The sequence below is a fragment of the Micropterus dolomieu genome, linkage group LG01, assembly GCF_021292245.1.
Source record: "Micropterus dolomieu isolate WLL.071019.BEF.003 ecotype Adirondacks linkage group LG01, ASM2129224v1, whole genome shotgun sequence".
Lineage (NCBI taxonomy): Eukaryota > Metazoa > Chordata > Actinopteri > Centrarchiformes > Centrarchidae > Micropterus > Micropterus dolomieu.
Genome location: NC_060150.1, coordinates 45759093 through 45782079, shown reverse-complemented (window position 1 = coordinate 45782079; position 22987 = coordinate 45759093). Strand labels below are relative to the sequence as shown.

General features: G+C 39.8%; 1 protein-coding gene across 1 annotated transcript in view; it reads right to left on the bottom strand.

Moving 5' to 3' along the window:
* Positions 1–3787: 3787 nt before the first annotated feature.
* Positions 3788–22987, bottom strand: part of LOC123983492 (NACHT, LRR and PYD domains-containing protein 12-like) — a 22971-nt gene continuing 3771 nt past the window's right edge. Inside the window, exons 4-11 of the mRNA XM_046069782.1 lie at positions 22154–22987; positions 20355–20528; positions 16832–17005; positions 15165–15338; positions 10504–10677; positions 7364–7537; positions 4891–5064; positions 3788–3797 (exon numbers count right to left, since the gene is read on the bottom strand). The exon at positions 22154–22987 is cut by the window's right edge and continues 1003 nt beyond it. Coding sequence (XP_045925738.1) covers positions 3788–3797; positions 4891–5064; positions 7364–7537; positions 10504–10677; positions 15165–15338; positions 16832–17005; positions 20355–20528; positions 22154–22987 — 1888 coding nt within the window. The remainder of the gene's footprint in view (positions 3798–4890; positions 5065–7363; positions 7538–10503; positions 10678–15164; positions 15339–16831; positions 17006–20354; positions 20529–22153) is intronic.

The following is a 22987-nucleotide window of genomic DNA, read 5'->3' as shown; positions in this document are numbered from 1 at the left end:
GCTCTCCATGTTTCTCCAGCTTTTTGTCACGTTCACTGTGTTTTTACTCGACATCATAGGAATCTGTTTGGTCTGAAGGGCTTCAGCATTTATTTATTTCTCTATATTTATATTTAAATCTGACAGGATCTGTCCTCCATACAAGTGCAACATAGATGGTAAATATGACAAAAAGAAAGAAAGGAAAAGAAACGGTGCAGAAAAAACTCACTTTGCCCTTACTAACTTTATTTATGTATCTGTTGTACGCTGCATGCATAATTATTAGGCAAGTAAGTATTCTGATTGAATCATTATTTCTATGCAACTCCAACTTCAAACCACATAAACTTGAATGCTCATTGGAGTTAATCATTTTCAGGTGATTTGGATTAGAGTAATGAGGGAGGGTGTAGCAAGAAATTAAATCACACCTTATATCAAGGTGTGCATAATTATCAGCTTGCCTGTTTGTCGCTAAAACATATGTTGGATGTTTTGGTACAAGTAAAAGTTAGACTTTGAGAAATATGCTGTCTGTATTTGTTGCACGTACTGACAGCTGTTTTTCCAGGTGTTTTCAGGATGAAGTGTGGCAGGGATGCTTCACATTTGTTTTATTAATTTTTTCTCTTGAACTAAAACACTTTTATTCACTTGAAAGAAACACTCAATTTAGAGTTTAAATTAAAAATGAACATCTTGGGTAACAATATCTGGGAGAAGTGAAGCCTAGGCTGTGTGTCTATATCAAATCCACCTCTGAGGTTGAATCCATATTCTTCCAAATTTTGCCATTAAATTGATCAAGATTTCTGTCTCTGATAGGGGCTTTCTTTGATCATAAAGCCTAATGTTAATCTAAAATTGGCAAATAGCAAAACATTACCAGCAAATACTGAATGAGTTAGTAGCAGTTCTCTTACTTTGTGTCTGAGGGTCCAGGTTCATTACTGAAGAGTGGAGGATACTCTTTGGACCGGTCACTCTTCATAGAGAGACAGCTGGATACTGCAGACTCTGCTCTGTCCTCCTCTTCCTCCACACAAACTCTCATCTTCTGGACTTCAGTCAGTCTGAGAAGTAAAACAGTGTCACTGACTGTGAGCTCAGAACACAAGAGTAGGCCTCTGTTAGGGAATTTTTCACTCCTCACTCCCAAAGTTGCTCAGCCTACTAGCCTCTATGGAGCCTCAGCTAGTACATTTTGTCTGAAAGAGGGTTTTTCCAGGGTAGAGGCAATTGTGTGTGTAGATCTGAGAAAAATAGTGGATGTGGATTTGACAGTAAGTGTGTGCATGTGTCTGGATGCTATTTTCTCCTGATTTGTATCCAAGTGACTTATGGGGACACCACTTTAAAATGTGTCCAGTATTGAGTGAGAGCAAAGCACCTACCCTATGATTAGAGATGACCTGCTCTACCTCCTGAGCCACAGCCCCATGGGTGAAGGTGAGGTCTTACGATTTTTGCTGCTTACATGCATCAGGCAGCCAGAAAGCCAAAGCCAGTCATCATATCTATTTTTTCCTATACTGTCTGAAACCCCAAAGGGAAACTATTTTCTCATGCCACCTCATTTCACAGGGTTTATTTGCAATATAAAATAATATTTTCCTGTCAACTAAACTCCTCGTTAAATGGGAACCTCACCCAACGGTAAAAACTAAAAACAGGTTACTGTTAAATTTTAACTCAATATGTTAATATTTAACAGTGATCCTGCTACTTTGACCAACATTTACTTTGTGATAACAGATTACCGGACTTCATTATTTAGTTGGGTGTAGCTGAAGTGGTGGAGAAAAAAATGCGCACACACACACACACATACATACAGTATTCAGTATAATGACCTCAACCACCACCTGGACTGTTGTTCTTGGATTATGGTTCGTTTTGATGTGTATCATTCAGCCAATCACACTGTTTCCACAGATGAATCAGACTTCAACAATAAAAAAATTAATAAAGTTGGATTAACACTCACCCTGCCTCAGACGTCCTTTTTCTTCTTCTGCTCTATCTACTCAAAATGGAAACTGAACTCTGAACGCATTCAGTTTATTGTCCTGATGTCACGTGCAGTACCTGTACCACCTGGTCAGTGTTGTTCCTCCCCTTACTGGAAATCACATTTGTGTGCGTTTTTTATTCAGGTTTCTTCATGACTATCTACCTCAGCTTGAACAGCACAAACTAATAAAGTATCTCACAAAAGTGTGTACACCCCTCAAATGTCATATCTTTTCATGTGACAACACTGAAGAAATGACACTTTGCTACAATGTAAAGTAGTGAGTGTGCAGCTTGTATAACTGTGAATTCGCTGTCCGCTCAGCAAAAAAACAGCACATCACACTTCTATTAATGTCTAAACCGCTGGCAACAAAAGTGAGTGCACCCTTAAGTGAAAATGTCCAGTCCTTCTTAATGGAAGACCATCACAACACAATACACAAACTATATAATGAGATATGAATGCTCTGGGCCAGTGTTTATGTAAATTGTCACATGTCTTGTGTTAATCTGTGTATGATGCTCTCAGAAAAGTGATTTGTGAGCCACAAGGAAAATATTTTATTGAAACATAAACATTGTTTTCCCATTTATTTTCATATTTCACTGATGAGTTCATAAAATACAATTCATTGCGGTAGTAAGTATAATGATATGATAGAAACTATCATACTGAGTGGGGTCATTCTGCAGCATGATTACATCTAATACTTAGTATTTACTTAGTACTAAGTATTTTTACATTGTGCCATTATACTCAAGTAAAATATCAGAATACTTCTTCCACCACATTATCTCTTCAATGATCATTTCTTTTTCATGATAACGACTACAACACTAAATTCACACTCTCTTTGCTTCTTTTGATATATAGTGTGTAACATATACGGGCATTTTTTAAGTTTTATAATTAAAACTTCTCCTTTTAAGACATATCTTAAATTATTATGTTTTTTACAATATTATTATTTAATTCATTTAAATCAGGGGTATTCAATTAGAATTCAACACGACACTATGGGAACGAGATACCCACTTAGGCCGCGCCGAAACCCCGCCTCCCCCAGCGTGCAACCTGCAGGCACAACTAAGAGGAGGGCGCACAATTATAGAAATGATACATACGTTTGGAGTCAGAATTGTGCTTCAGTTTGTAGATGTCAATAAGCTTTGATTCAATCCAAACTTTCTACAGGTCTTATCTTCTTGTTTCTATTTGTACAAACTTTTTTTTTTACATCAACTTCCAAAATGTATTACAAATAAAATGTGGAAATTAACTGCAATTCTCCATCAATCCACAAGGTGGAGTTGCAACAGAAAGCAAACAGACCTAATCTGCAGAGGCACTTTGGGTTCAGAATATCTGAATAAAATAAATTCCAGGTCCAGGTGGAGGAGGTGGCTGAGTGTGGAGCAGAAGGAGTGAAGGAGTCTCAGTGTGTCTGCAGAGACTATGTAGAAGGACAGAGCAGCAGCAGAGCAGTTCAGATACACTGATGATACTGTTACATCCAGAGGAACAAACAGGGATGATGGTGGACTTGACTTTGTGTCTGACAGTGGAGCTGATCTCAGAGCAGTTCAGATGGCAGCACTGTTGTGATTCCTCTGTCAGTCACTGCTGGATGAAGCTCTCCTCTCCACTCTACCTCCCAGTAACATGGCCCAGTCAGAGCCTCTCGACACACAAGCTGATGCTGCTGCTTCAACCTCTCTGGATCATCAGGACACAGCTGATCCTCTCTCAACACCACCACCTTTCTCATCACTCACACTCTGAAAGAGATCACTTCCATCTGATGAGATAAGAAGACAGACAGCAGAAGTCATAAATCAGAGTTTACAGAGACTCCCTTCATCAGCTGTCAGTTAGTGATGCAGCACATCCAGTATAAAGACCAGCAGGGACTTTAGTCCTGTTCAGACCAGAAGTGGAGTGGCTGTGTAGCTTAGCCAGCTTCCTTTCAACAGTTAACGTATTTGAGTGAACACACTGAGACCTGAGACTTTGGGCATCAGGTCTGTTTACTCTACAGATTTCCCTCAAGTACACAGTGGAGAAAAAAGTGCTGAGAGTTCCTGAACGCATTATTTAGAGACAGAGAGATATTCACTGCTCACTGTAATGATGGATTTACTACTGTTAGGGCTCAAAGCTGTTAAAAACCAGCATCTTTGTCACATTTTAATACTTCATCTATTTTTGAAATATTACAGGACAAATATTTAAATATGGAGTGTGTTCTAAAAGCATTTGGACAAAACAAAAGACACATGGACAGATATATATATATATGATGTTAAAGGTCCTACATGTTCATACAAAGACTGAACAGCTAATCATCAGTGTGATTACTGGACTTCAGCAGAGGTAGAAAGACCACATGGTTACTAAATGTAATGATGCTTCTCTGAAATAAGAACCAGTGATTTCCAGGCTTCAGTCAGACTGATGTCAGAGCTGTGAAAAAGATAAACTGATCAATAGTTTAGTATTGAAATGAGAGAACAAACACTTTGAGATCAGATTTGATGGTACGACAGTTTGATGAATGAGGACCACTGTCTCTATACATCTTGTGATGCTGTCAGCTGTAATCCAGCTTTATTTCCTGTAGACATGAACACAACAACAACAGTCGTCTTCACATCAACTCAAACACAAGATCACAACAAGCTTCTGGCTGATTTGATTGGCTGACTGTTCTCTCTCTCTGACTTTCTGTCCAATCCTGAAGCCTGTCCCGTTCTCCTCTTACAGCTTCACTGAGGAAAGCACTGAGAAGGTTGGAGGTTTACAGGAAATACTGGATCTTTGCTTTAATACTAAACTGTGTTTAGTACAATACTGCTGAAACCAGCATGGACTGACTCTAACTCTCTACTGACCTCAGAGTCTCCAGTCTACAGTGTGGGCTCTCCAGAAAATCAGACAGCAGCTTCACTCCTGATTCCTGCAGCTCGTTGTCACTTAGCTCCAGCTCTCTCAGATGGGAGGGGTTAGACTTCAGAGCTGAGGCCAGAAAAGCACAGCTGATCTTTGACAAACTGCAGCTTCTCAATCTGAATTAGGAAACAATAGAGACACTTAGATGTGTTCAGGTTTTAAATGTGTAGCTCAACATTACTATGTTCTAATCAATGACCTTTTCCGTGAAATGAGTAGGGTGTTTTTGTCATTATGTTATTGTGGATCATCATAATGTCAGCCTTCTACAGACATCATCCAAATGTCAGCACAACGTTCATACACCTATTCATGTCAACACAGATTAATAGCATGCTGCTGATCTCAGGCAAGGCTACAATTAGAGGAGGAAAAACTATGTAGATCCTTTAAACATAAATGTTAGTCAAGTCTATAGTGATGATTTTATTGATTCTTGTATTTGCACAAGGGAACCCAGCTTCTGCTCACTACAAAATGGCGTCACGAACAGGATGAAAACAAATGACTTGTCAGAACACCGGTCATCCGGTTTTCATCTCCCTTTTCTCCTGGCAGATGCATAAAAACCTGCATAGGTAAAAGATCTTTTTTCCTTTGTCTCTGTCAGAGAGGAGAGTGACAGCCTGTAGGCTAGTAAGACTAAATCTGAAAGTTTTTTTCTTACCATTGACAACTCCACAGTTTCCCCCTCCCATCAGGTCAAGAGTCTGGGTGGGATCCTTCATTTGAAGCTCTCATTAATAACAAGCTCTCATTAATTAATAGGTAACAATAATCGCCTCCGGCCGTCTCTCACACCCACTAGTACAGCCATTCTCGTTTACACACTGATCCCGCATTGATTATTGTAATTCTCTTTGGTCTTCCTCTCAAATTTATACGTAAACTTCAACTGGTTCAGAACTCCGCTGCCCGTATCATCACTAGAACCCCTACTATTAATCACATTACTCCTGTCCTTCAGCATTTTCATTGGCTCCCACTTAAATACCGCATTGATTTCAAGATTCTGCTCCTGACCTTCAAGGCCATTCATAGGGTGCTTCAAAAGTATCTTAATTGCATCCATGCGTCTTTTCCTTGCGTCTTAGTCCCGCCCACCAGGGATGCATGGAGAGACACAAGGAAACCAAGCCAGGAGAGAAGGAGCGAGGGAATATGTTTCTAGAGACATAAGACGTCCTTTCCTCCAAAGCGTCACATGAAGCGACATCCGTTTCTGATGACAGCTGGATCAGCTGTCAGTCAGCTCTAACAGCTGTAGAGACTTTTGATAAAGTTTGTGTCTGCACACATGTGCACTATGTACTAATAAAGTCTCACAGTTATCAGTGCAGAGCAGCATGATTCTCTCTGTAGCTGTTACCTGTTTAACAAACGCCTGCACATGAAAAATTATAGGTTACTGTATGTCCTGCTCATGGGCAGAGGATAATTTCAGTGTCCGGTTCAAGTGACGATAGAGGAGCAAGGAAATAACAAATAAGAGACTTGAGAAGCACCTATCACCTCGCTCCTCTGTACCTCACTGACCTTCTTCACATTAACACACCCACCCATACTCTTAGGTCTACTTCTTCTAGTCACCTCACTGTACCTCCTGCTCGTTTGACCTCTATAGCGTTCAGAGCCTTCAGCAGCTCTGCCCCTCGTCCCTGAAACTCTATTCCACCAGACATCCGCAACATTGACTTGCTTTCCATTTTTAAATCCCGCACATTTTTAAACTGGCAAATCCCATGTGATCACTATTTATCAGGTCACAGCAGTCTTTTGTGTCCAGTTGTTATGTACCCTGATTTTATGCACTGTAATTACAGTTGTTAATTTTATCAATTTATTGCTTTACTGTTTTATTATGTTTTGTGAGGTGACCTTGAGTGTTACAAAAGTCGCCAATAAATAAAATGTATTATTATTATTATTAAGACAATACAGTTTACCGAAAACACTTGCATATGTAATAATAAAAAAAACATTTGAAATGGAAAAATCTGAGACAAACAAACTGTGTGTGTGTGTGTTCTGGAGGATTAATATTAGTGAAAAGAAACTATTTGTGAAAACACATTGATGTTAACAAAAATCAAAGAAATATTTCTACTTCAGCATAAAACTTGATCAATTAGTTATATTAGGTATATTAGTTCAGAGGATCTTCTGTACACACATGACTATTTACCAAAATGTTTAAACATCCACTTAATAACAACTAACAGTGGACATTTTTTACAGTTTATTTAAGGAACACGACTTTTGTGACTGCAGACTACATTTAGTACAAGAAACATGAAAATATAAAGAAAAGGAAATTTACAACATTTTGGATGTAAGTTATGTATGAATATAAATGTGGTTCTGTTGTAATTTAACATATCAGAGAGATTAGTAACAGAGATTCAGTGAACTGACCTCAGAGTCTCAAGTCTGCATCGTGGATTCTTCAGAAAATCACACAGCAGTTTCACTCCTGAATCTTGCAGATTGTTGTGACTCAGCTCCAGCTCTCTCAGATGGGAGGGGTTGGACTTCAGAGCTGAGGCCAGAGAAGCACAGCTGATCTCTGACAAACTGCAGCGCCTCAATCTGAATAAAGAATAAATTACGTAACTTTAGAAGACAATGTTCCTGTTTAAAATCATTCACTATTAAATCTGTTAAGATTTAATATTAACATGGATGTTTAACATGTCAACATGCTGCTACATCAATAAAGATGTAGTGACTTCACCTCTTAAAATCTGCAGCTCCACCAGTGACTCCATCTATACAAACTCATGTTGTGCAGCCAAACACAAATAAAAACCCACAGAAACTGATTTAAGATTCGACTCAAGAGGCCAAAGTTTCCAAAGATGCCAAATATGTTAGGATGGATTTTGGCTAAATTTGAACAAAAGACATAATATTTATTTTAGGAATAGTGGAGTCGTAAAATCAAAGCTTCTTCAGTTTAAACTATTCAGTCAGTATAAGCATCATATAGAGTGTATGCGCATGACCTCACGGAACGCAGTTACGCTCACTGAGTGATAGAAAGACGAATAGCAGTGTTAGCTTGAATCAGCAAAAACACAATCAACACATCTAATATGGGAAAGAGCTGGACCACTGGTTCTTTGATAAGCAGTAAGGATCACTTTCGAGTCCAACTGCCTTTAATTTGACCAAATAATTACTTGCTTTACTCCTGGTTTGCTAAACGCAAACGGTAACAGATGTTTTGCCACTCAGTCCACCTTGTTCCGGAAAGGGAAGTGACATCAATGCATACCATCTGTAGCTTCACAACAATGTCGTAACTGAACTGAATAAATGTATTATTGTCTTAGAGTTGAAAAAGAGAAGATGTATTTATTCATTGTATTTATGATTTTGTTATTATAATTGATTTAAAAACAGAACATTAGCTGAAAATCAAGGGTTTAAGCCGTTCGGAGTGAATTATCCAGTGTAGATTTTTCTTGTTATTTTAAGCTTTTATATGTGGAGCTCAACATTGTTCTGCCATAGCCAATGAACTAAAATACTGCAGAAGAAAATAGACTTGAGCATTAAGATACTCACAAAAACATCAGCCTTTTGTCTACAGTTTAGTGTCACCACAACTTTCACATCATATTAATCTCAGCAGTAAAAAAAAGTTTTCTGACCCAAGAATGTCCAGTCTACAGCATGGACTCTCCAGAAAGCCACACAGCGGTTTCACTCCAGAATTCTGCAGCTTGTTATTACTCAGCTGCAGCTCTCTGAGATGGGAGGGGTTGGACTTCAGAGCTGAGGCCAGAGAAGCACAGCTGATCTCTGACAGACTGCAGGAACTCAATCTGTATAAAGAATAATTGATGAGGGTAAAGATCTATTTTATAATCCAATCAGATGTGTTCAGGTTTTAAATGTGTACTCAACATTAATATGTCCTAATCAATGAGCTTTTCCCTAAAATGAGTAGAGTGACTTTGTCATTGTGTTTTTGTGGATGATCATGTCAGCCTTCCAGACATCATCCAAATGTCAGCACAACATTCAAACACAACATATTCATGCCAACACAGATCAATAACATGCTGCTGATCACAGGCCAGTCTGGAATTAGGGGAGAATAACTATGTTGACCCTTTAAGCTTCTAAAATTAGACACATGCTTTATTCTTTAGGTTCCTCCGTTTGTGTGTGTGTGTGTGTGTGTGTGTGTGTGTGTGTGTGTGTGTGTGTGTGTGTGTTAGGGGTGTGCATCTTCACTGGTCTCACGATTCATCTGATTACAATTATACTGTGAACGATGCGATTTGATATCTCGATGCATCACGATGTGTCATATGTGACACATGGCACATGTTGTTCCAGCCAATACGCTCAATCAGCCTTTATATATATGTTCCCTTTTTTTGTCTCTTCTAGTGTAGTTACATGTTTGTGTCTTCTCCTGTAAGTTGAATATTGTGATGCTGTATTGAGCACCATGGGCCTTAAGAAATAGAATTTCATTTATTTGTGTATGTGGATGAATGACAGCAAACAAACTTGAACATTGATTTAATTGATAATGTGAAAGTTTAGTGGCGGCAGTCATTCATTCAGCAGCTGCCTGTCTGTGCTGAACAGGGAGAACACCACAAACAGTCTGGTGCTGCACTTCTGCATTTCCAAGTTCCACCTAGAATCGCCCAAGTCCACATCACGATGCATCTAAGAATAAATTATTTTCCACACCCCTACTGTGTGTGTGTGTGTTCTAAGGATCAGTATCAATGATCAGACAAAACAAATGAAAGAAAACAAGCTGAAATCAACAGAAGGCATGGAATATTTCTACTTCACCAGAAAACTACAAATTATAAACATTATTTTTCTTTAAAGGAGACCTATTATGCTTTTTCACATTTTATGACTTATCTACAATGTTACAGTGTTGGATTTTCATGTTAAACATGGCCAAAGCTTCAAAAAATTAGGTTAAAGCATTTATAAGAATTCAATGTGAGCAAAACCTCAGGTTTCCTCCTGTTCTGAATGCTCTGTTTTGAATTGCTTTTACTACCAACGGCTCCGTTCTACGTATTACCGAGCCAGAGGGAGCCGGTGTGCCATAAATGGTCATGACAGGCAGCCCAGCAACAACTACAACCTGGTAACATGCTTCAGGTCTTGCCAATCAGAAGTGGGCTTTGAGAGGGGGGGCCTTAAAGAGACATGAGCATCTGTTCAGACAGACAGACTGAAATGATGCCCTACATGAAGAGTCAGTATAAGAAAATAAAATATTTTTTGAACTTTGAGTCATGCAAAGCTGCCATACAGGAGTCACAGAACCACAATATAGGTCTGGAAAAGCAGTTTAATAGGTCTCCTTTAACAACTAACAGCAGACATTTTCTACAGTTTTTTTAAGAAAAAAATATTTGTCACTAAAGACTGAATTTTGTACAAGAAACATGAAAATATGAAAATGGAAATTTACACTTTTATGGATGTAAGATTTGTATGAACATATGAACATTCTAATTGTTAATTAAACATATCTAGAATAGTAACAGAGTAAGTGAACTGACCTCAGAGTCTCCAGTCTACAGTGAGGACTCTCCAGAAAATTACACAGCAGCTTCACTCCTGAATTCTGCAGCTTGTTTCCCCCCAGCTCCAGCTCTCTGAGATGGGAGGGGTTGGACTTCAGAGCTGAGGCCAGAGAAGCACAGCTGATCTCTGACGAACTGCAGTCACTCAGTCTGACTGTCTTCTAAATTATGTAACTTTAGAAGACAGTGGTACTGTTTGAAAGCATTGAGTTTTAATAATCTGTTGAGGAAGGTTTAGAATGTAGAAGTTTAGAAAATGGAAACTCCAAACACCAGGTAAATGTCAGGCCCACTGTCCTTGACTAGCATAGAGTTGCTCTGTGTCTCTATTTCCCTTTCTCCACTTGTTTGTGTGTGCTTAATTGCAGGAGTGGAGCCAGGTTGGCGGAAGTCAGGGCCCTCATGTGCGGAGATACTAGAAAGAATGGCCTTGGGTGTGGGGAGGGACCAGTAGCGGCCTGGCCATCTGGAGTACTGTGACAAATCCCGGTGGGCCACCTTCCTTAGCCTATACTTTTTTACTAATAATGAAAAAGTTGGCAGAAAGTTGAGCGAAACGGGCCAACCCTCCCTCTCCCCTGGCCTGTTGGTCTATTCCACATGAACCTCTATACAGACCATAGCCCCCCAACATCCATCTCACTCACACACCACAGTGACACTGACAGCTGGAAAACCAGCTACAACAGAACATGGAAAAGCAAACTGACATGCAAATCTGACAAATGACAAATCTGGAATGCTGATTGCATGAGTCTGCAATTTGATTTTTGATAAAAAGAACACATGCATGAAGCCAAGGAAAATGAATAGAAAACTAAACTAACAAACAGATATTGGGTAAGACACAGATAAGTGTAAACAGTTTAAGGAACTAAGAGCACACTTATTTGCCAACTCCACTATACTTGAGCCTTTGCTGTCCAGCAGCTCCAGGAGTTGATACTGTCTGCAGGCATTTGAGTGACATCACCTTTTCCAGACGCTCCTCTTTAATCTGCCCGAGATTCAGACGCCGAACAACAACGCCAAAACTGCGACCACCGCTTCGAACGGATCCAAGTGGACAGTCGCTCACCCGAGGCACACACTAAGCCAGTGAATCAGCCTTTTCCAGCACTGACATTAAAAGAAAAAAAAACTTCTCAACTGTTCACAGACTAACAGCAAAACACAATTCTCCCTTCTACAGCTCCACAAGCACTTCCGGGTCCTCATTATTGTATCATCCATTGCTGTTGCCTCTTTCTATTTTCCTTCCTGCATATCACACCTTACCTCTCTGATCTTTATAATTTCAAAGAGGTAAGGACACTGATACGTTCAAACCATCATTACATGATATTTTTCTCCAGTCCAAATGTACCACAGTAAACAAGATCCATAAGCAGTCACTGCAAGTTCGCTGGCCTGCTCAGATCCAGGCAGTCATATTCAGATGAAGCTATTGCCACTCGCAGTCACTGAGCCAACACTCTGACCGTCCCACCGCTCCAAGAATTTCTGAGTGGACAGCTAATCTTTGCCACATTTCAATGACCTTTACAAACGCAACCCTCCTTCAAAAAGATGGCCTATCAAACACTGAAAAACCTCAATCTCTTTCTCATCCTTTCTCTATTTCTCAAGCCTCACTAACAACCTGAGCACATGTATTCCTCCATCCCAGCATCAGTTCTTCTTCCCCAGTTTCTACCTTTCCTATACTATCCCCTTTCCCTTTCCCTTTCCCTTTCCTTCATCTAATCTTCCCCACACTTTCCACTCATCCTCTGTTCCCTTCATCACCTCATCCCTGGTCTTCATCCCTGCTTCCTTCATCCCATCCCTCCACACCGACTACCACAGCCACACCTACTGCACCTAGGCTGGCAACCCATGGCAGAGCCGCCAGCCAAACCTTTCCTCCTGTCTACCCTTTTCCTCTTCCCCCACCCATTTCCCTCCCCATATCCCAAATATATATGATGTGACGTTTTCTCTTCAAATCCATCCCTTTTCCTGACAGCTCCACCCATAGCTGGTCCAAACAGTTTTCTTGCATATCCTCTCTCCATTGAGAGCAATCTCTTCATCCATTCTCTTCCCCCATGCTTCAAACGAACCAAACAGACATATCCCTTCAACCCCGCATCCTTTCCATCATATTTTCTCTGTCCATGTCAGCACCCTCCTGGACTATATCTTATCTTTTCGTTATTCATTCAGACATTCTGAACCTAAAGTGCCTCATGCTACATTGTTTTGTTTATGACAACATAACAGCAGATAAACACTTAAATGGTTTCTCCTGTTTCCTGTTTCTTTTGCAGCTCCTCTTCGTTGCGTCATCGGCCAATACCTATGGATTTCTCACATGCTTTCATCGAAGGTCATCCGTAGCTGTACGGATAATGTCCAACTCCTTTCTCCACCATGTGCGAAATGTACCCAGCAATCATTGCAGCGATCTTTGGGGGGCATGAATGATTCAGAACACCAATGCAATCTAATCCGACAATGGCATCATCGTTGCCATCACACAGTTCACGCACAAGCTCGCCCTGGTTTCCCCACACAGAGTCCCCTGGTTCCCTTCCGTCTTACTGTCACCAGTTGACAACGTTTCAGAACACATGAAGAGACAGCTCACCTGCCTTGAGTGTCCTGCCTACCTGCCGCTGGCTGACACCGATCATTTGTTCTCATCCATCCATCCCTCCGGTCAACCCTACCTCACTCACCTTTCCATTCTCTCATCCATCACTCTTATCTCTTCATCTCCTTACCCTCAACTCTCATCCCCACATCCTTCGACCCCTCACTGTTCTTCCTCATCCCCACATTCCTCCATCGGATTCTTAATCCATTCTGGCATATAATAATAATAATAATAATAAATTTCTTCATCCGTATCATACAATAAAATTATTCTAAATGCATTTCTGCAGTGGCTTGGTGTTTGTGAATCAACCTATAAGGCTGTTATTTTGGTGAGGAAGCAAAACAGCAAATGACATGGCAAACCAGCTAACAAGTTTTTACTTGTTAGAGAGTCCTCTCCTTGCAAAATGTTCCAGTCTATTGGCACACTGCAGATGCATCGCATAGTATGCACATAACTGAAGTGAATACATCAGCCCATAGATCAGCCCATTGTCACAATACCTAATCCGGCTATTTGGGACAGAATCAGACTGATATCAATATTGGATCAGTGCCTCCATCAACCAAGTACACATAAAAACCCACACAAAGTGATTTAAGAATCAACTCATGATCCAAAAGTTTTTGGGTAATGTAAACAAAAGACATCTACATTTTTCTTTTAGGAATAGTGGAGTGGAATAGTGGAGTAGAGTCAATAAAGTTACATACATATGTTTTCTGAACTCACCGGGTAGTTCAACCTCCTCGCTTTCTTTTCTCCCAACAATTTCCAGTCGTGTCCGGTTTTTATATAAATATGAATTAGTAGTCCGACAGAGCTCTGCGAACCAAACGACCATAACAACACTGGAAACGTTTTAATCCCAAAAACTTAAGTAAAAAGCTAATTTAATAAAAGCAGTTTACTTTGAGCTGCATTATATGAGAGGTGCTGAAGATAATGTGTGTGGATTTTTGGTGCGATGTGTGAATTGAGAAGTGTTTCAGTCAGTTTTGGTTTCCGCCTCCTTGTCTCATCTTAACATACCCAAATTCCCAAACGGAATTCTGTGTCTGTCAGACGGTCTGAAGGGGACAATACCACAACAGCAGAGCAATAACGCAGACTAATCCTCCCCACATATAGGAAATATCCACTTGTCCACTTGCAACTTGGTTTCCCTTATTGTGATTCACTGTACTTATAATTCTGTATTCAAACCGGTCTTGAGTGAATTTAAAAAGAGAGATTATGTTTTGTAAGATCAATAGATTTTGATGTGTAGTACTTTTACTTTTGAATACTTAAGTTTTTTTAAAACCAGGTGCTTTTTTACTTGAGTAGGTTTATACTGGATTTTTACTTGAGTAAAATTTTTCATGTGGTATCTGTACTTTTACTTAAGTATGAAAATTGAGTACTTCTTCCACCACTGGTCATTATAGCTTGTAATGCTCTGTCTCATGTGGATTTATTCATTGTGTTTGTTCGCCCTGCTTGTTTCTGTGGATTTAGGATTTATGTTGGATTACCTGTTTTGTTGGATTACCTTGTTTAATTCGGATTATGTTTATTTTGGAAAGTCTCAGCTCAGCCACTCTGCCTTGTAAGTGTGCTCACCTTAAGTTTCTTTAATAAACCTTTAAACTGTACCTGCTCTGCTTTGAGTCCTACATTTGGGTCCACCAACCTTTCAACCTTCACACACCCATGACAATAACAATGTTGAAAAAAGCAAATACTGAATAAATTTATTATTGTCTGATAGTTGAAATAGAGATTATTTATATGTTGTATAAATAATTTGCAAAGTGAATTATTTATACAACAAAGTGAATTATCCTCTTGTTATATTAAGGTTTAAAATTTGTAGATCAACAACATAGACTTTAGCATTAAGATACTCAGTGTGGATTAGTATGATATCAGCCTTATGTCATCAGTTTAGTGTCACTACAACATTTGACATCATTTAATCTCAGCACAGAAGTGATAAATGGTGTCTGACCTCAAAGCCTCCAGTCTACAGTGTGGATTCTCCAGAAAACCACACAGCAGCTTCACTCCTGAATCCTGCAGCTTGTTGTCACTAAGTTGCAGCTCTCTTAGATGGGAGGGGTTGGACTTCAGAGCTGAGACCAGAGAAGCACAGCTGATCTCTGACAACCAGCAGCGCCACAATCTGAATAAAGACAATGTTCCAGCTTGAAATCATTCATTGTTTAATAATCTGTTCAGAGCTGAAGAAGGTTTAGAAAGTAGAAGTTTAGAAAATGGAAACTCCAAACACCTGAACCCAACAAGATGCAGGTTAAAACTATAAAATACAATAAATTATAAAGAGATCTCATTAATATTAATGTCAACATGCTGCTACTTCAGTAAAGATGTAGTCAAATCCCCTCTTAAAGGCTGCCAGATCCATCAGTGGCTCCATCTTTACAAACTCATGTTATGCTGCCAAACAGAAACTGATTGGACTCAAGATCCAAAAGTTAACAAGATGCCAAATATGTCCGTATGAACTTTAGGGAAATGTGAACAAAAGACATCTAAAATATTTCTTTTAGGAATAGTCGAGCCCTGTGATGGACTGGCGACCTGTCTGGGGTGTACCCCGCCTTTGGCCCGATGTCAGCTGGGATTGGCTCCAGCCCCCCGCGACCCTGTACACAGGATAAGCAGTTGACGATGGATGGATGGAATAGTGGAGTCATAAAATCAAAGCATCTTCAGATTAAACTACTCAGTCAGTATAGTATCTATAGAGGTGTTGGCTTCTGATCCCCAAACTTGAGACCTCTATTAAAATGAATGAATTATCTGGATGTTTCTTTTGTGGCTGTACACTTCCACAATTTGTTCGTTTAGAACAATTAAGATGATGTAGGTAATCTTTCCAAGCCAATGACACTCTCACACTCTTTGTCCTTGCAACTTGTTGATTGTAGAATAAAAATCTGGTATGAGCATATGTTTGTTTTTATGTGCGTGTGTGTGTGTGTGTGTGGTAATTCAGGATGCACACAGAATGTGAAAAGAAAAAAAACGCAGTCCAGAATATGAATGCAGTATTAATCCAGAAGTCCAGCAAAACTCCTCTGAACTAGAGACAAAAAGATGCGACAGCAGTGTCCTCCTGAACGGTTGCAACTGAAAGAGGGGAGACTGAAAACTGTGTCTTCAATTGAGGCACTTAATTGCTGAAATGTCATTGGTCCATGGTGACACGAGGGCCGCATACACAGCGCTACAGTCTGTGCATGTATGTTAGGTGGTGCAGTCTATGGGCCTAGTGGGTGACCTTCTGAACAACAGCCCCCAATTTTGTGGAGCTAACCCTAATCCTACCCCTACCCCCTATTTATTGTTATTTATTTAAAAACATGGACAATATAAGATTTTAAAGAAATATCTCTTAAATTTAAGAGGTTCAGAGTGAATTATACAATGTAGATTTTCTTGTTATATTAAGGCTTTAAATAATTAATTAAGGTGTAGCTCAGTATTGCTCTGCCACTGTCAATGGACTAAACCACTGAAGAAGAAAATAGACTTTACCATTAAGATACTCAGTGTGGATCAGTATATCAGCCTTAAGTCTTCAATTTAGTGTCCGCACAACGTTAAAATCACTTTAATCTCAGCACAGAAGTAAAAAAAAAAAAAGGTGACCTCAGAGTATCCAGTCTACAGTGTGGACTCTCCAGAAAACCACACAGCAGCTTCACTCCTGAATCATACAGCTCGTTGTCACTCAGCTCCAGCTCTCTCAGATGGGAGGGGTTAGACTTCAGAGCTAAGGCCAGCAAAGCACAGCTGGTCTCGGACATGCTGCAACTACTCAATCTGAAAAAAGAATAAATGATGCAGATAAAAATCAATTTATAATCCTTTCAGATGTGTTTAGGTTTTGACTGTGGAGCTCAACATTACTATGTCCTAATCAATAAGCTTTTCCATAAAATGAGTAGAGTGACTGGGTGAGAGTGTTATTGTGGATCATCATGTTATTAGCCTTTTACAGACATCATCCAAATGTCAGCTCAACATTCAAACACCCATTCATGTCAGCAAACATCAATAACATGCTACATCCTCAATCTGGATCAAATGTGTCCTGAACAAAGTAACTCTTTTCATCTTCAATATAACAAAGTACCCCCTTGTATCAATACAGTGCATTATCTATGCTCCTTTTTATTGATTGTGTCTGAACTTAAAGTGACATAATATTCTGATAAAATTAGATTTTCTAACCGCAAAGGCTGCGATCACACTCTGGTTACGTAAGAGTAAAGCAGTCTGCTGATAAACTTGGTAAAGCTACGCTGTGCCTTGACCTGTTGTACAATGCATCAGGTATTGTCCAAAACTTTCCTTGCTATCATTGCTAGCATTGGTTCTTTTTCTACCACAGGAACAACAAGGGGATCATAAAGCAAGCACTTATAGAGATGTGCAACATAGACCTTCATCACGACCCAGATCAACCCTGTTCATCCCTACCTTCTTAACCTCTCATCCCTACCTCCTCGACCCATTCACTCCTCCCCTTCTACCCCTTCATCCCTACCGCTTCAATCCCATTGGGAGGATTTGGGGGTCCTTTGGGGAAGGACCCCCAAATCCTCCCAAATGACAAATTAAATTAATGGTAAATTTTTACCATATCTGAGAACAAATAGTTGGAAAAGCTAGAGCAGATTATAAATAAATAATAACTATAAAATCCCTTCCAAGAATTTGTCTGGGGAGGGACAATATCCATTTGATTTTGGTTTGATTTTGAAGTTATTTAGTTTTAGTTTTCCTGCTCTCTCCACAGTGATTTTACATTAATGGCACAGCACCCAAGCCATCTTCTAAAGCCTTATAATGGCAGGAAAACCCTCAAATATGACTTCCAAATCATCAGAGATAGGATTTTGTGTCTCAGTTTACAGCTTTGACATATATCTGTAAAAATATATATGAAAAATTGGCAACATGAGAACCACCTCCCTTAATTACCAATAATTTCATCTGCACCACAAAATCCAAAAGAAAGGTCTCCTCATTAGCTTAAAAGGTACTAGTTTGCATCCCTAACTTTACTAACCTCCGCTTCTCCACATTCTTCACCGCCCTTTCTTTCCTAACAACCAGTCTGAAAACTGAAAAAAGTTAACTATTAGGATGTACAGTATGTGTACAGGACAGAGCCATAGCCTACCCAGTTTAGTCTAAGCTTGTACCTGATGTTCTTAACACTGGACAAGTAGGCCACTTGTCCTCCACTCCCATTCACCATCACTTTCTGCTGCCCAGACAATCAAACACTATGCACTCCCGATTCCTTACAGGAGTTACGCTGCTCTTAAAACAGCACCTGTCACGTAGACGTTCTTTGAAGAACGAGGAGAGGACGCTAGCCAAGCATTTACTGTTACTGTGGTCGCACAGTGTGCTAGTGAAAACAATAGTAGCACACTGTTTAATGATTGTGGAAAAATGTTGCTTTAAAGTGTGGACTATGCTAAATCCTGAACAATGTCTCAACGAAGGCCATATACAAAGCATTGTCTGGTTTGCCAAATGATCCAAATATCTTATTCAGTGCACCATCCTTGGAAGACCATCTCGTTTCAACTATCAATGAAATACTTCGGTTTTGGGGCTCCTGATGGACACCATTCACTCGTTGATATGTGTCATGAATAAACCCTGTAATGTCAAAATAATGATGCTGCTGCTATCCCAACACCTTTAGTTTCATCCATAACCAAGTTGAGGACATGAGCGTAGCACCACACATGAATGTGGCTTGAGCATTCCTTTGACAGCCATGCAGAGTACTGTATTTTCCCTGCATAGTTGCAGCTCCATCTTTTCCAATGCAGTTTCCAAAGCAATTCTTCACATCAATTTTGCAACAGTCCAATGTCTGTTTAAGCAGTTTTAGAAAGTCTTCTCCTGCTGATGATTTTCAGTAGCTTCTCGTGAATGCTGCCAGTTACATAGTGAACTATAACACTACACTGATCTTTTGATGTTATTTTATTTGCACTGAATACATTCTAGCCTGGATAGCATCAGAAGAAACGCTCTCTTTGATTAGTTGCCAGATAGACTCCACAACCGAATTCACAGTTGTTTTGGACATTATTGTCACAAATGAACCTCTTCCCTGTCCTGCCTAGCTTTTCTCACTGCACTCCTGTACATGCCACTGTAAAACAACTGTCATATTTAGTAGCAGAAGTAATTCGTGAAAGTTCCTGTCATCGACCGACTTTTTAGCTAATGAGCATGCAGTTTCAGATATATTTGAGTGCACGCTTGACCTCTCAGGTGATCAGTTTTGTTTACCACCCGGTCTAGAAGTTGTCACCTCTTTTGCACTTGTTCTCAACAGGCTGACATTTGATTTGAATCTAGCAACTTTTTTATGTCTTTCTGATGTGCCCATGAAAAGTATGCCTTTACACAGTCCATATGAGTAACAATTTTTTCATGCTCGTTTAGCCTCTGAAGTATATGCCTCCAATTGTTACATCCGTCAATGAAGAGATTTGTCTCAGTCTTTTTAGAAAAAGCCAGGCAGAACGCACAAAATGCAGAATGTGTCTTCTAGCTGACCCATTGGCGCTGGACATTTTGGCAAAATGCCTTTCTGACTGGTTCGTCAGCAACTGATGGGTGAAACGTGAAAAAACACTCCAGTGTATTGCAATTTGAGTGCCTGCAAACGTCCTATTGTCTCCTGGTAGTCAATTTCCCAGGATTTTTGTAATTTATGTCAGTTTCTGCCACAGGTCCAGGGTCCAAGTTTTATTCTTCCTTCAGGTAATTTAGCACATTTTTATGTATAAATGTAGATGTTCCTGTAAAACACTGTTCTGAAATTGGTAGACAGGCCTACGTGTACACTGGACTAGGGTTGTCACCAGCACCAGGTAACAAGTCAATGCCAAATTTACTAATTTTTCTACAGTACCATAGGTACAGGTGATTCAACACATGGAAGCTGGCAAAAATTGCATTCATCAATTGATTATTGCTTAATTGATTTATCAATTTACTAATTAATTAAGCGCATTGCAAGGTTGAAATTTCAAGACGATACCCCTCCAATGTGATCATCCTTACAAATCTTTCACAGGAGACATGCCAATTTTGTAGACACCGCCCAACCCTATAAAATACATGGACTGACCTCAGAGTCTCCAGTCTACAGTGTGGACTCTCCAGTCCATCAGAGAGCAGCTTCACTCCTGAATCCCGCAGCTTGTTTCCAGTCAGGTCCAGCTCTCTCAGGTGGGAGGGGTTGGACTTCAGGGCTGAGGTCACGACTTCCCAGTAAGTCTCTGAGAGTTGACAGCCTGAAAGTCTGTTATGGTAGAGAAAATAAAACTTTAAGTATAATAAAATCTGACACTTTCTGACATAAGAAAGCACATTAACGTGATCAGCTGTAGCTCAGCTGGTCAGCAATTGATCACAAGGTTTGTAAAACACAAATTTGTGCTTTAGGCAAAAGTGTCAAATGACTGTAATGTCATATCATGTCATATTGAAACAAATTAACAGGTTACTGTGAATTGTGTTCATTAAACTTTATTTGAATGTGATGTTTGATGAGCTGTAAAATCACTGCAGGTTGTAACTGCACTATATATATATATATATATATATATATATGCATAATATTATTAACATTTTATGGATAATTGTGCCCTGCAATGGACTGGTGATCTGTCCAGGGTGTCGCCCAATGTCAGCTGGGATGGGCTGCAGCCCCCCTGCGACCCTGTACGTAGGATAAGTGGTTGACGATGGATGGATGGATGGATGGATGGATGAATGGATGGGTAATTGTTTGTTTTTCAAGTGGAGTTCAGATGAATAACAATTTAATTTCTTCTCTGAGCTTGGCGTTGATAAGTTCCCTTGACTGAAGTGAACTTACTACTTTACTGGCAGAAAGAACCTGGAGGCCGTCCGAGCTGCTGTCTGAGGAAACATGCTGCTAAATACACAAAGACGGTTGCTGCAAATTCAATGAAAACACAAATGTGATCACACTCTAGTGGGCATCATATACTATACTGCTATTTTCTCTGCATATCTTTCCTTTAGTGTCACTGTTGTGAATTGTGGCAGAAAACAAACACATTGTCTGAATGTTTTTGTATTTGAAAACTGATATAGGGACAGAGAGAGAGAGTTTCCTCATTGTCTATAAATCCAACTGTCACAGCCAGCACTGTGGCACAAGGCAGTTTTTTGTCTCTCCTGTGTCTGTGTAAGTTCTGGTGTGTTCTGTGTCCGCTCAAGGGTCCAACTACAACCAAAACCTAACACAAACAAATTTCTAATGTACCAAAACATATGAAAAGACATTCCTTGTTACTGAACTAAACAATGTAATGTCACACTTTTTATTTAGCAAGGATGGAGAGGGAGCATGGCCTCCACTCACATCTTCTCAAATCAAGCAATAATTACATATACATTTTTTAAATGGGCAGAATAGTCCTTTATATGAAAGAGCTCAGAAACAAAAAAAATAGAATAGCAATAATTGCATGAAAGATATAATGAAAAAAACTTCAAGTAACGTTCACAGATCAGAGATGTAACATGTCTGTTTGTCTGTATATAACAATAATTAAAAATAAATAAATAAATCTTGACTGTAAAAACATTTTCAGCACAAACTCTTGAGTAATCAAGTTTTTCTGCTGGATTTGTATCAAGCCTCCATCATCAAAAGAAAGAAAGTTAGAAGATGAGAAAAGCGACTATATTCACTTACTTGATAGATAAACACAAACACATTTTTATTTTTAACACATGCAGAGTTACTTCAATACACAGGTTTAATACTAGTTAGGAAACTTTAATAGTGGGGATGTTTTATATTGTGCATGCGTGTAAAGTGTGTATCTTTATTGTAATACTGATGGCATCAGCTTTGCTTTACTTTATAATGATAATCACAGCTGGACTTACCGAGCCTTTCTGCAGTTCCTCACAGCTGGAATCAGTCTCTGACGTCCCTGCACTGATGTGTTGTACTTCATCAGGTCCAACTCATCCAGAACCTCCTCTGACATCTGCAGTATGTAGGCCAGAGCTGAGCAGTGGATCTCAGAGAGTTCCTTCTCTGATCTGTTCTCTGACTTCAGGAACTCTTGGATCTCCTGATGAACTGAGTGGTCGTTCATCTCCATCAGACAGTGGAAGATGTTGATGCTTCTGTCAGGAGAGGTTTTATCATTGTTCATCTTCTTCAGGTTGTTGATGGCTCTCTTGATGATTTTTGTACTGCTGTTGGTTTGACCCAACAGGCCTCCTAAAAGTCTCTGGTTGGACTCCAGAGCAAGGCCATGAAGGAAGCGAACAAACAGGTCCAGGTGGCCGTTTTTACTGTCAAGAGATTTCTCCATAGCTCTCTTAAGGACGGCAACCAGGCTATCATTGTTTACAAAATGCCTAGAAATCTTCTTTAGAAAAGACTCTACTTTTGATTTTCTGTATTTGTAGTCTTGTAGGAAGTCGTCCAGTACCTCTGTGTTCCTGTTGGTGTAACAGTGGAACATGTAGACTGCAGCCGGAAACTCCTGAACGCTCAGATGAACAAAGCAGTAGACTGTTTTCTGGAAGATCACACTCTCTCTTTTGAAGATCTCTGTACAAACTCCTGAGTACACCGAGACCTCTGTGACATCAAGACCACACTGCTCCAGGTCTTCTTGGTAGAACATGATGTTTCCTTTCTCCAGATGTTCAAACGCCAGCCTCCCCAGCTTCAGAAGAACCTTCCTGTCAGCCTCCGTCAGCTCC